The sequence below is a fragment of the Euprymna scolopes genome, chromosome 25, assembly GCF_053919585.1.
Source record: "Euprymna scolopes isolate OS-2025 chromosome 25, ASM5391958v1, whole genome shotgun sequence".
Classification (NCBI taxonomy): Eukaryota; Metazoa; Mollusca; class Cephalopoda; order Sepiida; family Sepiolidae; genus Euprymna; species Euprymna scolopes.
Genome location: NC_136506.1, coordinates 62,314,383 through 62,332,934, shown reverse-complemented (window position 1 = coordinate 62,332,934; position 18,552 = coordinate 62,314,383). Strand labels below are relative to the sequence as shown.

The 18,552-nt window shown below is 34.5% G+C and overlaps 1 protein-coding gene across 1 annotated transcript in view; it reads left to right on the top strand.

Annotated features, from left to right (window-relative positions):
• LOC145247393 (uncharacterized) overlaps positions 1-18,552 on the top strand; it is a 288,614-nt gene that overhangs the window by 252,704 nt on the left and 17,358 nt on the right. Inside the window, exons 15-18 of the mRNA XM_080109097.1 lie at positions 7,503-7,558; positions 11,134-11,202; positions 13,555-13,677; positions 16,318-16,434. Coding sequence (XP_079965223.1) covers positions 7,503-7,558; positions 11,134-11,202; positions 13,555-13,677; positions 16,318-16,434 — 365 coding nt within the window. The remainder of the gene's footprint in view (positions 1-7,502; positions 7,559-11,133; positions 11,203-13,554; positions 13,678-16,317; positions 16,435-18,552) is intronic.

Genomic DNA, 18,552 nt, shown 5'->3' with positions numbered 1-18,552 from the left:
TCTCTATCTCGTTCTTCTATCTCTCTCTATCTCGTTCTTCTATCTCTCTCTATCTCGTTCTTCTATCTCTCTCTATCTCGTTCTTCTATCTCTCTCTCTCTCTCTCTATCTCGTTCTTCTATCTCTCTCTCTCTCTCTCTCTATCTCGTTCTTCTATCTCTCTCTCTCTCTCTATCTCGTTCTTCTATCTCTCTCTCTCTCTCTATCTCGTTCTTCTATCTCTCTCTCTCTCTCTATCTCGTTCTTCTATCTCTCTCTCTCTCTCTATCTCGTTCTTCTATCTCTCTCTCTCTCTCTATCTCGTTCTTCTATCTCTCTCTCTCTCTCTATCTCGTTCTTCTATCTCTCTCTCTCTCTCTATCTCGTTCTTCTATCTCTCTCTCTCTCTATCTCGTTCTTCTATCTCTCTCTCTCTCTATCTCGTTCTTCTATCTCTCTCTCTCTCTATCTCGTTCTTCTATCTCTCTCTCTCTCTATCTCGTTCTTCTATCTCTCTCTCTCTCTATCTCGTTCTTCTATCTCTCTCTCTCTCTATCTCGTTCTTCTATCTCTCTCTCTCTATCTCGTTCTTCTATCTCTCTCTCTCTCTCTATCTCGTTCTTCTATCTCTCTCTCTCTCTATCTCGTTCTTCTATCTCTCTCTCTCTCTCTATCTCGTTCTTCTATCTCTCTCTCTCTCTCTATCTCGTTCTTCTATCTCTCTCTCTCTCTCTCTATGTCGTTCTTCTATCTCTCTCTCTCTCTCTATGTCGTTCTTCTATCTCTCTCTCTCTCTATGTCGTTCTTCTATCTCTCTCTCTCTCTATGTCGTTCTTCTATCTCTCTCTCTCTATGTCGTTCTTCTATCTCTCTCTCTCTATGTCGTTCTTCTATCTCTCTCTCTCTCTATGTCGTTCTTCTATCTCTCTCTCTCTCTATGTCGTTCTTCTATCTCTCTCTCTCTTTATGTCGTTCTTCTATCTCTCTCTCTCTCTATGTCGTTCTTCTATCTCTCTCTCTCTCTATGTCGTTCTTCTATCTCTCTCTCTCTCTATGTCGTTCTTCTATCTCTCTATCTCTCTATGTCGTTCTTCTATCTCTCTCTCTCTCTCTATCTCGTTCTTCTATCTCTCTCTCTCTCTCTATCTCGTTCTTCTATCTCTCTCTCTCTCTCTATCTCGTTCTTCTATCTCTCTCTCTCTCTATCTCGTTCTTCTATCTCTCTCTCTCTCTATCTCGTTCTTCTATCTCTCTCTCTCTCTATCTCGTTCTTCTATCTCTCTCTCTCTCTATCTCGTTCTTCTATCTCTCTCTCTCTCTATCTCGTTCTTCTATCTCTCTCTCTCTCTCTATCTCGTTCTTCTATCTCTCTCTCTCTCTATCTCGTTCTTCTATCTCTCTCTCTCTCTATCTCGTTCTTCTATCTCTCTCTCTCTCTCTCTATCTCGTTCTTTTATCTCTCTCTCTCTCTCTCTATCTCGTTCTTCTATCTCTCTCTCTCTATCTCGTTCTTCTATCTCTCTCTGTCTCTCTCTATCTCGTTCTTCTATCTCTCTCTCTCTCTCTCTCTATCTCGTTCTTCTATCTCTCTATCTCGTTCTTCTATCTCTCTATCTCGTTCTTCTATCTCTCTCTATCTCGTTCTTCTATCTCTCTATCTCGTTCTTCTATCTCTCTCTATCTCGTTCTTCTATCTCTCTCTATCTCGTTCTTCTATCTCTCTCTATCTCGTTCTTCTATCTCTCTCTATCTCGTTCTTCTATCTCTCTATCTCGTTCTTCTATCTCTCTCTATCTCGTTCTTCTATCTCTCTCTATCTCGTTCTTCTATCTCTCTCTATCTCGTTCTTCTATCTCTCTCTATCTCGTTCTTCTATCTCTCTCTATCTCGTTCTTCTATCTCTCTCTATCTCGTTCTTCTATCTCTCTCTATCTCGTTCTTCTATCTCTCTCTATCTCGTTCTTCTATCTCTCTCTATCTCGTTCTTCTATCTCTCTCTATCTCGTTCTTCTATCTCTCTCTATCTCGTTCTTCTATCTCTCTCTATCCTGTTCTTCTATCTCTCTCTATCCTGTTCTTCTATCTCTCTCTCTATCTCGTCCTTCTATCTCTCTCTCTATCTCGTCCTTCTATCTCTCTCTCTATCTCGTCCTTCTATCTCTCTCTCTCTCTCGTCCTTCTATCTCTCTCTCTCGTCCTTCTATCTCTCTCTCTCGTCCTTCTATCTCTCTCTCTCGTCCTTCTATCTCTCTCTCGTCCTTCTATTTATCTATCCATCTCTCTCGTTCTTCTATCCATCTCTCGCGTTCTTCTATCTATCTATCGCGTTCTTCTATCTATCTATCTATCTATCTATCTATCTATCTATCGCGTTCTTCTATCTATCTATCTATCTATCTTTCGCGTTCTTCTATCTATCTATCTATCTATCTATCGATCTCGTTCTTATATCCATCTATCTATCGATCTCGTTCTTATATCCATCTATCTATCGATCTCGTTCTTATATCCATCTATCTATCGATCTCGTTCTTATATCCATCTATCTATCGATCTCGTTCTTATATCCATCTATCTATCGATCTCGTTCTTATATCCATCTATCTATCGATCTCGTTCTTATATCCATCTATCTATCGATCTCGTTCTTATATCCATCTATCTATCGATCTCGTTCTTCTATCTATCTATCGATCTCGTTCTTCTATCTATCTATCGATCTCGTTCTTCTATCTATCTATCTACCGATCTCGTTCTTCTATCTATCTATCCATCGATCTCGTTCTTCTATCTATCTATCGATCTCGTTCTTCTATCTATCTATCTATCTATCTATCTATCGATCTCTTTCTTCTATCTATCTATCTATCGATCTCGTTCTATCTATCTATCGATCTCGTTCTATCTATCTATCGATCTCGTTCTTCTATCTATCGATCTCGTTCTTCTATCTATCTATCGTTCTTCTATCTATCTTTCGTTCTTCTATCTATCTTTCGTTCTTCTATCTATCTTTCGTTCTTCTATCTATCTTTCGTTCTTCTATCTATCTTTCGTTCTTCTATCTATCTTTCGTTCTTCTATTAATCTTTCGTTCTTCTATTAATCTTTCGTTCTTCTATCTATCTTTCGTTCTTCTATCTATCTTTCGTTCTTCTCTCTATCTTTCGTTCTTCTCTCTATCTTTCGTTCTTCTCTCTATCTTTCGTTCTTCTCTCTATCTTTCGTTCTTCTATCTATCTTTCGTTCTTCTATCTATCTATCTATCTCTCTCGTTCTTCTATCTATCTATCTATCTATCTATCTCTCTCGTTCTTCTATCTATAACTCTCTCTCGTTCTTCTATCTATAACTCTCTCTCGTTCTTCTATCTATAACTCTCGTTCTTCTATCTATCTCTCTCTCGTTCTTCTATCTATCTCTCTCTCGTTCTTCTATCTATCTCTCTCTCGTTCTTCTATCTATCTCTCTCTCGTTCTTCTATCTATCTCTCTCTCGTTCTTCTATCTATCTCTCTCTCGTTCTTCTATCTATCTCTCTCTCGTTCTTCTATCTATCTCTCTCTCTCTCTCTCGTTCTTCTCTCTCTCTCTATATCGTTCTTCTATCTCTCTCTCTCTCTCTCTCTCTCGTTCTTCTATCTCTCTCTCTCTCTCTCGTTCTTCTATCTATCTCTCTCTCTCTCGTTCGTCTATCTATCTCTCTCCCTCTCTCTCTCTTCTATCTATCTCTCTCTCGTTCTTCTATCTATCTCTCTCTCTCGTTCTTCTATCTATCTCTCTATCTCGTTCTTCTATCTCTCTCTCTCTCTCTCTCGTTCTTCTATCTATCTCTCTCTCTCTATCTCGTTCTTCTATCTATCTCTCTCTCTCTCGTTCTTCTATCTATCTCTCTCTCTCTCGTTCGTCTATCTATCTCTCTCCCTCTCTCTCTCTTCTATCTATCTCTCTCTCTCGTTCTTCTATCTATCTCTCTATCTCGTTCTTCTATCTCTCTCTCTCTCTCGCGTTCTTCTATCTATCTCTCTCTCGTTCTTCTATCTATCCATCTATCTCTCTCGTTCTTCTATCTATATCTCTCTCTTCTCTCACCTCTTTCTCTCGTCTTCCCCTTTTCTTTCATATCTTTTTCCATATTAAGGCTATATATTATAATACATTTAACAAGTATAGTGAACACCAGTACTATCTTTTTATACCTTGTCAGAATTTATTCCATATTGTATTTCTTTTTTTTATTTTGTGAAACCAATTTTTTTCTGGGTAGAATGAGGCCAACTGAACTAGTTCTTTTGACATTTTTTAATTTGTGAACCATCCTTCATAAGCAATCTCATGAAACATGACATGAATGTGTCATACATGATTAACCATGAATTTAAAATAACTGTCAAAATTACGGGTTTATCACCTTTAACATTTGAAGGAAACATCGGCCTATTCAATACACAAATAACCAACACTGAATTCGCATAAATGCATCTAAATATGGATGAACAATATATCTTCAAAGATTTTAAATTATTCACATTACTGTTCTCATTTTGGATATTATTCTCACTACGTTTCGACTGATGTAATCTCCGGCCCTCTTCAGGTGTGTCTTGTTGGACTCGGGAATCTTTGCAGAATTTGGAGCTAAACCTTTTATTTAATTCACGGGTAGTTTGCTCTCATTCTGTCAGCTACAACTGGATAGAAGTTTAAAGTAATATGTAATTGAATTCTTAGTATCACCGGCACTGAGGATTGAACCTCCAAAGACTAGCACTTATATCCGTTATGCCATAAGTACTTATAAACACTTCTAAGTGACAGTCTTCTGGAGGTTGAAAGTTCAATGCTTCAGATGATACTAAGAATATAATTATGAATTACTTAATTATTATTGACAGAATGAGAACAAGTTACCTCTATCGACTAAATAGACAGTTTTATGCAAAATTTATGCAAAGTTTAACAGAAAAATTTTGGGTACAAAAAGATGTACTTGAAGAGTCGAAAGTTACATCAGTCAAAACGTGAGAATAATCAAGATGAGAAAAGGATTCTGAATAAAATAAACATATGAAGATATCATCTACAATGTATTGCAAGAATTGATAACTCAAAGAGTACCCTCCACCTCCACCCCAACAACAAAAAATTGTGCAATGGATTTCAACAATTGTTGAAGTTTTTTTTTTTTTGTTTTTTGTTAAGTTTATGACCGAAATGTTTTATGAGCCAAATATTTAAGTCTTTTGTATTTTTTTTTATTTTTTTATTTAAGTAACTTTTTGTTTTTACTAGTATATAACTGCTCCTGAAAAAGTAGGAGGTAAAGCTTGGGAAGATATTATCATGACCACAGAACAGATGCTACACGAAATCCTCTCCTCCCAAACAAAGAAAGTATGCCAGGAGGATACTTTTTTCCTATAAGTAAACCCTAACTAAATATTCAAAATCGCATAGTATTCGCAGTCCCAATAAGATATCTTTGGTAGGTCTAACCCACACTGGCTTATACAAGGAATGGTGCATCTTCAAGTGATGTTGCCTACTGTAACAGCATGAAGCTAGATATTCCACAAAACTAGTTGTATTCTTGTCCTGGAATTCAGTAAGACTAAGAGACCAGAAGAAAGATTAAAATGGTCAGCTGAAGAAAGGAAAAGTTGTGTTCTCAATGTTTGAGAGATAAAGAACATTAATGGAATATTCAAATATCTATGTATCTCATATAGTTCAAGTGTTAATCCCAAGTAGGGGGCCCTTTGATTTCCGAGAACTTCAACTGAAGGAAAATGAAACAGAGAAAAGGTAATGCTTGGAATGATGGCTTAATGACAACAAAAGAAATACTAAACTATCCTAGAAAGTGAAAGGTAAAGCCTGGGAGAGTAGTATCATGACAATAAAATATATATTGCAATACCTCTCTCCTTGAATTTAACATTAGAAGATAGTACAATTAATAAAAGTAATAGTATAGTTTCAGCTTCAAACTAATGGATACCAAATCTCCATTAGAAATAGATTTTAGTATTTTTCTCAACTACATCCTACTCTCTCCACCAGGTATAATTTCAGATTTTTTCCCTCTTGGACTAGTTGTCCTATCAATGCTTGAGAGTTTAGTGTATTTTAGTATTTTACCTGGTCCTATGTATGACCTCAATGTGCATTCAGTGATGAGGCCCCATCTGATAACTTCGGGAAGTTTTAATTTGCACCTTAATTACTAGTTCTCTTGGGTCGAGTTTGACCAGGATTGATAGTAACAGTTAAGGTCATTATCTATGGGCTAAATAGAACTTTTCATACACTTGGTGGAGGAGATGGGATATTTCCAAGTTGTATTTCGGATGATTTTTTTTTGCCATTGGCTTCTTGCATCCCTGAATACTGAACTGTCTCAGACACTCTTGGGCAAAATAATGCCTCTACCCTTGTCCCAGCAAAATCTATCTTTTCCAGCCTTCTAAACTTTTTTTTTCTTTTTCTGCCTACCCAATTTCCCCATCCAATCGACGATGCAAGCTCCCCTTCCTCAACTGTTTGGATATAACACAAAACTACATCTAATGGAGAGTCACCAAATTTGGCAGATTTGAAGAATGCGGAACTGAATCTCAGGTCCATTCTGACTAAGGAGCAGTAATACTAGTCAGGGCTCCATCTATCAACTAAATAAAAACTTGTTTACAGACTATTTCTTTACAAACTATACAAAAAGATCTATCAACTAATCATATGCAAAACATGCTTTGATTATTAAATGTGACTCAATGATGGTTGATATGCTGTAAAATTCAATAATGAAACATCTATATAATACGCTAAGGTGTTTCATGTGCGTTCATACATTATTACCTTTCACACACATCTAAAAAAAAAAATGAGATCATTTGTTCAACAGAGTTGATTAATTATTGTAAAGAAAAATTTTCACCTTTATTCATTTCAAAATGAATTGTTCCAAAATCAAATCACAAAACAGTGCAATTTTGAATACATTTCAAAAAGTAAAATTTTACTAATTTGAAGAATATTTAACTGACAATTATTTTTACAGAAAAAAAAAAACAATATTTATAAATAATTAAATAGCTACAATTTTAAATAAATAAAAAGGAGACATATTCGTTTTATTTATTTAAAAAAATATTTGGCTTACTGACTATTATTTTCATGAAAAATAGTCATTTTTTTTCTGAAAAATAACATTATTTCAAAAAGAATATTATTAAGAGTAAATTATACAGATTGAAGTAGAAACGTCTTGAAATTTCCATAGGATTTCACTAGTTTTATCTGTTACTAAAGGAGAGAGAAATCCATGTCTTCATTACTTCCCAACTTTTTTGAATTAGTCACTTCAATAAAAACAGTTCTCATCTTGTTTACAAACGATACTATTACTTCAAGAAAGCTGCTGCTGATCAATGCTATTATTACCTTGAAAATATTTACATATTGTTTTTCTTTTATAATGCTTTGTGATTGTTTGTTTTAAATTTTCTTGTTCCCTCTCTTTTAGGATATGATGATCCACAAAGAATGTTCAAATGCCGAGGCACTTTTGTCGGGCATCAGGTAAAGAGACAAAATATATTTGACAAAAAATTTATTGCGATCCTGCTCTCACTTCATTTTACCTACATTTAATTTTCATGTAAGAAATTAGATGTAAATCTTGTTGATTTATTTCTTGTCTACAAAATTCATCAGATTCAACAACAATATTTAACAATAAAGTATAGTTTTAATTTCATCTAAATGAATAAACGTGAAAGATTTTTTAAATTTATCATTTCTACATTACAATAAAAAAAGACGTCTTAAATCAATGACAATATATTTTGAAATACTCTCTCTCTCTCTCTTATATATATATATGGTACCGATGAATGATTCAAAGACAATTATTTAGCATAATTATTTATTAACAGTTCATAATAAATTAATGATCTGTGTTATATATGTCATTTTATTGTCCTATTTTCTCTCTCTCTCTCTCTCTCTCTATATATATATATATATATATATATATATATATATATATATAATGTATATGTAATAGTTTTTTTTTTTTTTTTTTTTCAATATTAAGTCATTAAAATGAATAACTTAATAAAAACCTTTTTTCTAACATCACTCACTAGAATTCATACTGACAAGCAAAAACGGAGCAGATGACTGGTTAGCTAACTAATTGTCACTTTCTTCTCTCCTCCATTCCTTCCCCCCATTAAAGATGCCTTAAATCCAGTAGCAGAGCTGTCAACTGCAAAACACAAAAATTGCCTAATTTAATTGTTTAATTTTGTAAAGATTAATATTACAGTAATATTTTTGTATAATTCTGAAAAGCAATGGCTTATAAAAAAACAAATTTTTTAAAAGCTTTGTTTTTCTTTACATTTTATTAAAATAATAAAGTGTCGTGGCCCTAAAAACCGGTTGTGAAAAAGACGTGAACAACTAGTTTACGTAGAAAGACTATATTGTACAAGAAAGTGAATACAAAGAAAGGTTGTTAGTACTGCTGACTGTTAAGTTAGACAGTTTGTAGTCCCGCGTTAGGTCATAATGTTTACCTCCATTGAGAGTATTAACTCTCCAGGATTTTATAATAGTTAGAACAGTCCATTATGAGTGAATGGGTAAGTCCCTATGACATAAAGTAAAAACAAAATCAAGCAGACATATGTAAACAAGTCTAAAATTAAAAACTGACTGGACAATTACTGACCAATTCCAAGTTCCAAGTAATTATTAAAAAGTTTAAATAAAACATGTTTATAATCAATGTAATAAAACAGATTTAGCTTCTTGGCTCTGTGATATATTAATTTTTTTTAACATTAATTAGGATAAAATGTAAACCGCAATTTGCTATTGTCTATTTAAATATTTTGCCAGTAAAATGTTTTATTGTTTAGACTGATGTAGACATGATGTATTACAATTAGAAAAAAAAATTCTGTCTCTCACCTAAGTATTAAATAATTTCATCAATCATGGAATAAAGTCTTTCTTCCCCTTTCTTCACCCCATCTCTCTCTCTCTCTCACACACTCTCTCTCTCTCTCTCTCTCACTTTGTAATCAACATGTTAAATATTTTGGTCAGTCATATAATAAACTATCTGCAAAAAAATCTACACTTTATGATTAAGAAAACGGTCATATGTATCATAAAATCTATTATTCAGAATTAGTGATTAACAGCTTGTATCATTTCATGGAAACAATATTATAAGTTTGGAGGTAAATGTTTTAGAAATACTAAAGTTTAATAATGTTTTAGAAATACTAAAGTTTAATAATGTTTTAGAAATACTAAAGTTTAATAATGTTTTAGAAATACTAAAGTTTAATATTTATCTTAAACACATAAATTTTTATTTGATAGCTGAAATAAAGAAATGTTGAAAAAATTTTTTATTGAGGTCATAAGTTCAGATGGTTTTTTAGATCAATAAAAAATAATTGTAGAAATCTTCCTAGCTAGAATATGTATTTTTTTAAATAAACAGAAGCAAAATGCATTATTTTGTTGAAAAGGACAAAATGTAAGGATGAAAGACAAATGAGGTTGTACGTTTAAACAGTTTCTTTTAAAAAGTTCTAATAAATTATTGCATAGGTGCTCGTATATTAAAGCTTATATGATGAACGATTGAAAACTAAAATCAATTTAGTATTTTGTTTTGTTTTTTTTTACAAGGGAGTTGCCACTTATCAAGGCCCAAAGGCCACTTGAGGATAAGTGAATGGTGGTCACCGAGACATATTGATCATTAGTAGTGGAAATTGGGTAGAATTTCATTAAGGGAGATAGCGTAACAAGAACTTGTTTATATTGGACTTGAAGATGACCATATTGTAGTCAGCTTGAAAGCTGGTTAGCAGAACAGACTTCCACAGGCAGGAAGTTCAATGAAAGAAGTTTTGTTTGTAGAATTTGCGTTTACATTTAGGCACGGATAAAGAGTTGGAGAAATTGCTGACATTTGCTGTAGCTAGACATTTTTTTTGTGAAAGTTTGGCAAGCAAGGACCATAGATAGCAGTTCAGATGAGTACTTGCCATGACAGAACAGACTCACTACATCTCTTCTGTAGGAAAGAGGCTGCAAAGAGGAGAAAAGTGGTACCACCAAAATTTCAAAGCCAGTTTTGAACTCTGTCAAGGCAGGATAGGTGTGCTGAGCAGCTCTTGCTCAGATGTGGCAACAGTTCTGAGTTGATGGATAGCACCACTCATGCTCCCCAAAAAAGAAGTTCAAGACACAAACATCTGTAGGCATCATTCTCCTGGATTTCTTAGAATCCGGTTGACTGTCAACTCTGATCATTACGTTGATATGTTAACAAAGCTGATTGCCCGTGTAAGGACATCAAAGAAAAACATTCCGTTTGCAACATGACAACACCAGGCCACACAAGTTTGGAGACCACGGAATATGTGACAAAGTTCAGCTGGACAATGCTGTCTCGCCCACCATATAGTCCTAAAGTCCTGACATGGCACTGTCTGACTTCCACTTGTCCAGACTTCTGGACAGCATTTCTCTGATGACAATGCTGTAATCGTAACTGTGAAATAAATAAATGTGCTGACTTTTATGACCTAGGCATCATACCTCTCGTTCATCGCTGGCAAAAGTGCATTGAGGACGGTGGTGACGATGTAGAAAAATAAATTCTGGAGCACAAGAGGACCCTCACGCCAAAGAACAGCACAGTCAAACTTCTTACAATGGTTTCCTCTCTTTCCTCTGTCAAAACTGTCTTTGCTTTGATGTATTATTTATTGGTGAAGAGAAATTAGCATGCATCATAAGGTTATGGAGTCTGAAGATTTGAAAGGAGTCAGATTATTTAACATGAAGAATCAACAGAAAGTTTGAATATTGAAAAATTGTAAAATAAGGAATTATCTTTCAGAATTGTTTGCATCCTAAAAGTTAAAACATTTCCTTTAATCTCACTTTTTTAACTTGTGACTTCAAGAGTTTTTGTTCTTTTTTACCATCTTGTCTGCCTTGTTCTTTGTGTTTCTCTTATTGCTATGATTATCTCATATTATTTTCTTAAATATTACTATGTCAAGTATGCATTGGTATAAATTCAACTTCTGATATTGTTTTGTCTTATTTTCTAGGGTCCTGTTTGGTGTCTGTGTGTATATGGAGATTATCTGTACAGTGGATCTTCTGACAAAACTATAAAGGTCATTATGATTTATTTTTTCCTGATCAGAAAAAAAAAAAATTACAAGTGACAACTCTCTCCATAGCCTGTCTATCAATTAATCATCATCAAATCTAGTGACATATCATATACTTTAATCCTTTGAAACTGCCAGGAATTTAACAAAGTGATGATGCAACCAATCTTGTAGGCATGTGCACAAACACAACAATTTTTTAAATTATTCACTGCATTTAATAACGTGTACGATTAGCTCAGATGGTTGTGTAAAAGTATATCTATTAGCTGGTATGCTATAGCTGTTTCACGTTATTCACACCTGTTTATCCTCTTGTAAACACGATATCTGCTGGTTGTAAGTCCTTTTAATCCTGTAAAATGGGACCATATATATATATATATATATAAAGGGGAAAAAACAATGACAAGGTAAGGATCCAAGTTGTTTTTTTTTGTTTCTTTTTTGTGGTCTATACAGGGTGACCCCCCAAAAAAGCGGCCCCATGTACACTTTATGTGATATCTCTTTTATTTATTCACTGATTGCCCTTATTTTACAGGACATGGCAGAATCAACGACCGTGAGTACATGAAGACCCCAGTGGAAGCTGGGACAAAGAATACACTGTGTAAAATTTTACTACAAGACAGGCTCATTTAAGAAAACCCAGGACAGTTTCATGCGTCAGTTCGAATGTAAAAAGGCTCCATCCAAAAGCAGAATTCAGAACTGGGTGAACTACTTCAAGAAGTATGGGACCGTGGAGAACCTCAATGCTGCCAGAGAGAACCGTCCAAGACACTCAGGATGTCCCAAGAAGCGAACAGCCGAGCTGATCGAAAGAGTGAGAGTCTCTCCAGCAGAGTCCAAAATGCTCTGTACGTAAGCGAAGTCAGTCCCTCTGTATGTCCCGTGAGACTTGCAAGAGAGTGCTGGTGAACAATATCAGGGCTTACCCATACAGACACTGCAGACCCTTACAACCTCAGACAAGAAGCAGAGGAGGGCTATGGCAGTCAAGATGCTCAAGGAGACACCAAGTTTCCTTAACCTCCTTTGGACCTCAGATGAAGCCCACTTCCATCTTGATGGAAAGGCAAACTCCAAGACAAATGTCTTCTGGGGGTCCTCCAGACCCAATGAAGTAGCCACCAAGCCTCTGCACTCTCCTAAGTGCACGGTGTGGGCTACAATCTTGGCCAGAGGCATCATCAGATCAATCTTCATGAAAGAATCTGGCGCCGCAGTGACAGTCACCAAGGAGCGGTATGTGGAGGTCTTCAAAACCTTCAAGAGTGAGCTCTAGCAGGATGGAGCAAGTTCTCACACCTCAAACCTGTCCCGAGATTGGCTGAAAGAGAACTTCGGAGGCCGAGTGATCAGTCTCAAGATTGATTTTGAGTGGGCACCCCATAGCCCGGACCTAAGGCCCCAGATTTTTTTCTTTGGGGCTATCTTAAGGACAGAGTCTACGCAGGGAAACCCAGAACTATCACGGAACTCAAGGAAGCCATCAGGGAGGAGATGAGAGCCATTACCAATTCGGTCTGTAAGAACGTCATGGACAACTTCATGCTGCGCCTGAAGAAATGCACAGACCTAAATGGAGGCCATCTAGAACATATGCTGTAGAACGGAGAAAAAAAGGCCAAAACCCTAGTGTTTTGATGTGATGTTTTGAATATAATAAACTAGTTATAACCAAAGTTTCATTTCATTCGGACAAAACACTAAGAAACGAGGCCTAATTAGAGTTGGGGCCCGTTTTTTGGGGGTCACCCTGTATGAACAAGATGGCAACCTGTATGTAACCAGTCAGTTTCCAAAAGTTCCTAAAAATATATAACATAGTTTAATTTAATATTGTTCATTTGTCAAATGTCATTACAGAATAATTTTCATGTCATTTAAGAATTTATGTAACGCAAAGGAAGTATTAGACAATTCTTTCCTTTTTTTTTTTCTTACGTGATATTGCTGAAAATAAATATTCTGTGTGAGAACACATTGTGGCATGAACACCAAATTACGAGTTGTTACATAAGCAGGAGGCAACGACAGACTGACTCGATGCTTTGATTCCACGAATTGAAATTGATAGCTGTAAATTTGCTTTGCTCAGTTTGCCATCTTTGATTTGAAATTCATTTGTTATTCTGAAATGCAAGTATTATGGGCCTATAAATCAGCTGAAGACAGATATGGCCTACTCTGTCTAGAAAAAAGAGAGTAAAAGAATAGAAATTGTGCAATGAATTGTTTGTGTTCTTATTGCATGAAAAGGCTTAATATGCTGTGAACAGACAAACCAAAGAGACTTGGATTTCTCTTTGTTTTAGTGTTTAATATTTGATGTTTGTTCTTTTTCAGGTGTGGGATACTAGCACCAGTTATAAATGTACAAAAACTCTGGAAGGACACACGGGTATTGTGCTGACATTATGTGTGTATGGAAACAAACTCTACAGCGGTTCACATGACTGTAATATCATTGTAAGTGCTTTGTCTTGTTTCATAGTGTCACGTTTTGTCCTATTTCACATTTTTCATTCCGTTTTGTTAGAATTGTTTTATTGCTTAATTCTTTAAAGAACTGTTTTTAAACATATAAAAATGTTATGGAGGGGGAAAAAAAATAGAAGAAAAATGAACTGAAAAGTGCCATCTTAATATTCACTCATTCCAAATGAACTATTTTCAAAGGGAAATAACTCTAATGGACAAATGACTACATGTTTTAGTGCTGCCTGCAAAATAGTTAACTTTCAAAAATGTTCTATCCAGTTGCAGATATCTTAGCAGTCATTTTAACATCTAAGTGATAGTCTTATTTCTTGTCCAGATTTTTTGCATACATCTTGCCAGATCCAGTTGCATATGCTTCTGTGCTTGTTTTTATAAAAACATTATGCAAAACTAAAATGCACAATCCATTACAGCATTTAAAAAAAAAAGAAAACGAATACATTTGATTAAAACTTTACTTACCTCATCCTCACAAACAAAAACAAAAGCCTAGGAGGAAGACAAGATATTTATTGGGTAAAAGGAGGTAATGCAATGTATTTCCATACATATTTGAGAAAATAAAAATGACTTTGGAAATTTAGTTGATGCATTGAGAAGTAAAGGTGGTGGAGGAAGGAGCAGATAAATAGACAGGAAAGAAGTCAACAGCAATGAACAAAGTTTCTTTTCTAGAATATCATATCTTTGGAACTGCTTTCTAACCAACTATAGCATGTTCATCTTCAAGTCTAACATAAACAAATCATTAATGAGCTTCCCTCTTGGATAATCAATTCCTTTTAAGTAATCTATTACTCTTCCCACATATTGTTTCTGGTTCTCTCATAGTAGCAATCATTGTCCTAGTGACAATTTTTTCCTTTGTCCTTCAGTGAACCCTGGGCCTTGATAAACAATGATGCTTTAATAAAAAATAGATACGACAGAAAATAATTAAGAAAAATAAACTGATGATACAACTTATTTAAAATATTATAATATAATTATAATTTTATCATCATTGTTGATCTCTATATTAATAAAGTAGACACAGGAATTTCCCTCTGGACAAAAGTATCATAGGTTTGCAACAACAGATGCCACATATAAATTCAATACAGCTACACTAATAGCCACTATCTTATGCAGCTTTTGAACACCATTTTAGACACATTCAGTTGTGATAATAAAACACTACATTACATACTATGAGCAACACCATCACAATCGCAACATCGTTAGAGGAAGGAGTCCCTATTTTTCTCTCTAAATATTTACTACCAGTAGTCACCAAGAGGAATTCTACATATTCCAGAGATTCTGTGATTACACCAACGGTAACTAACTCATACATACTTAGATCTAACATAATCTTTCCAATTCATAAATAATAGTCTATCCATTCTGATTGGCTGAGCCATGATAATTCTCATATTTCGGAAACCAATTTATCACTTTACAAATGAACGGTTACTAAAATTAAAATATTTCATCACTAAGAGACATTATTTCGCCCTGCATCAAGTTCATTTAATGCATAGATCATTTAAGTCATGTAAGATCGAAAAATGTAAGAGAGAGAAAATCATTAAACGAACGTTAAATAACCAGTTTACTTGCTTTCTTTTACAAAGTTTAAAACATACTATCCACTATAAGAATCTCCTTCTTCATCAACGTTGTCATCAAAACAACAACAAAATATTACACGGCCCTTGCGATTGAGTTTTCTTTATCATTGAACACACTTTGTAATACAGACTGGTATTCTGTTCCTTGTATTTTTTTCTTTCCTCCAGTTTACCTTTCGCAAATGTTAACATTGTTTTCTTTTTGAACATTTAAAACACACTATTCACTACAACACTCTCCTTCATTGTCGTCATCACAACAAAACAGCTTCCCTCAATTTAAACCTTTAGCTTGTGTTTTTATCCCATTGAAAACACTTTGCACTACAGACCCCCCCCCCCCGTTCGTTTTTTTTTTTATATATACAACACATTCTGTATAGTTGCAACATGGCACAACTCATTTTTTCTGGTTATTTTTTTTTCTGCTTTTACTTTTCCTTTGCAATGGGTGAGAGATGGTGATTTTTCCAAACTGAATGAAGTTGGTGTAAACCTTGGGATGGTTGGATATTAAAAAAATGTTAATACTTGATTATGCAAATGAGTTGTATTATGTTGCAACTAGCCAATCACTGTTGCAAGTTTAGTGTTATGAATGCAGTATTACAAACAAAATTTAGCTTTTTAGCAAGTATGCCTTGGAAAAAAATATTTTCAATGCCATCAGTAAAAGACAATGAATTTACATTATAAACAGTGGGTTGGTATCAGGAAGAGCCTATAAAAATTTTCTGCCTTAAATAAGGAAATGATATCGGTTGCATTTCAGACTAAAAATTTGTCAAAGAAGTTTTTTTTTATTTGTTTTTTTTTTGTTTTTTTTTATATAGTTTTTATTTATTTTTTTAAATTTTTACAAAAATGTCAATAAATAACTAAAACTTTATCCTTCCTTAAAACCCACAGTCTGGAAATTTTTCAATATTTATTTTTGTTGTTTTTGATTTATTATGTTGTGATAATTCAATGTAATTATTTTATTTTTGTTTAGGTGTGGAGTATTGACTCTTTGGAAAGAGTGAAGACCATTGAATCCCATGATAATCCAGTTTGTACATTAGCATCAGCACGAAATAAATTATTCAGTGGTTCTCTAAAAGTCATACGGGTAATACAAACAATAAAGAGTATTTTGTTTTTAATTTTTTAGATGAGGATTGATAATTTATATCATTTGAATTATTATTCTCATTTTGGTTATTTTCACAATGTTTCACCTTATGCTGATGCATCTCTATTGAATTCTGAAGTCTATACTAAAATTTTAAACGGGACGCTTTTTTTGGTCCACAATGGTAGATTGCTCTTGTTCTATCTAGAATACTTATGCCCACTTATTGCTGACAGAACAAGAACAATATATCCTCTATGGATCAAAGTTTGAAAATCCATGAAGATTCTTAACTTCAACAAGATGCACATGAAGAAGGTCAAAGGTTACATCGGCAAAACATTGTAAAATAACAAACAAGATGAGAATAGTAATTTGAATAATCAAAATAATACAGAAATAATTATGTTGGTTGACAACTTTTAATTGTATCTTAATTTTTTTTTATTTGATTTCCTTCATATACCTTTTATGTTAATCATGGTTGTAGAAGGTAAACAAAGTAAGTTTTAACAAACGCCTCAATATTAATGTCATGGAATTCTTTGTTTTAAATAATTTCTTTGTGATTTGTTACACTCATACTTTCCATCTACTAGCTGACACATCCCAAGGGCAATAGGGGTTTTCTATCATGTCTGGAAGTGACAATGTTCAACGAGCGAGATCGGAGATGCGCCGCTGTACAACTCATACTCTCTACTGATCTAAGTTATGACAACAGGACCATTGCCAGCACCCTTAAAATGCATCACTGGATTGCCATGAATAACAGGGATGTGCCCAGAGTGATGAAAACGGTTTTCGGCCACGGTTATGATCCTTTGTATGGTTTCAAGTGAGGGCCACATCATGCCACCTCACATCTTCAAAGCCGGCTTGAAAGTCAACACCAAAGTGTACCTGGATGTGCTGAAGAGTGTGGTGATCCCTGGTACAATTAGGTGACCTTGGGTGTGGCAGTAGGACTCGGCATCGGTCCACAAGTCCAAAGATACAACTTTGTACCCTTCTCTTACTGCCCCTCTCCTTCCCACCCTGAACCCACTAGACTACTTATATACATCAAGAACATCACCAACATGAACTGCTACAACACAAAAGCCAGCCTGATTGCTACCATCTGCCAAGTATTCATCGAGCTCCCACCAGCGCATCGTGGAAAAAGCATGCTCCTAGTTCTGGACCTGTATCGAAGCAGTGATTAAGATTGAATTGAATAAATGTCAGCTCTACTATATAATCAAGTTACCTGAATTGATTTTTTTCAATAAAAGTTTTAAAATAAAACTGTAGTGTTTTCTTTAGGGCAACCAATTTATTGCTCCACCCTGTATTTGTTCCACATGTGGTTTCTTTTTGTATCCCATGATTTCGACATTTTTATTCTGTTTTTTTTTCTTTTTAACCTTCTTTTAATTTTTTTCTTTTAATTTTATCACCAATTCAGTCATTGGTCGATAGGTACATTTTTAAAGATTGATTTTGTTGGTTTTTCATTATTTAATTTCTGCATGCATGTGCATCTATGACCAGGATCATCTCACTGGGTATTAATAAGATATATGGTAGTACAAATGATCGGTAAGTCAGAGAAACTGAGATGATTTTCTACAATTATAACGAACATCATGAATAAGCAACAATAAGTAAAAGGGAAGTAAAAGACACCATTAGATAATTAACAATAATTGCATCAGCTGAATATGGAATTGATTCAGATGGGATATTGATAAATCATGATAATAAATATTGCACACAAATTCACAATGATAATAATTAAAAAATACACAAAGTTAAATACTTCTGTATATAGTACTCAAAAAAACTTCAACCAGAACTAACGCCTATACTTACAAAACTGTTTAAAGGTTGTCTTAAGGAAAATTGCTTCCCATCACCCTGGAAAATGTAATCAGTATGCCCTGTATTTAAGAATTCAGGTGATTGCTCATCTTCTTCTCAGTACAGGCCAATAAGTCTCCTGTGTGTCATGAGTAAGTTGCTGGAATCTGTGTTAAATAGAGAAATAATCAACCATCTCAGCAAAAATAACACAATATGATTTCTGTTCTGCTAGATCTACAGCAGATGTGCTTACAGTTATATCTCATA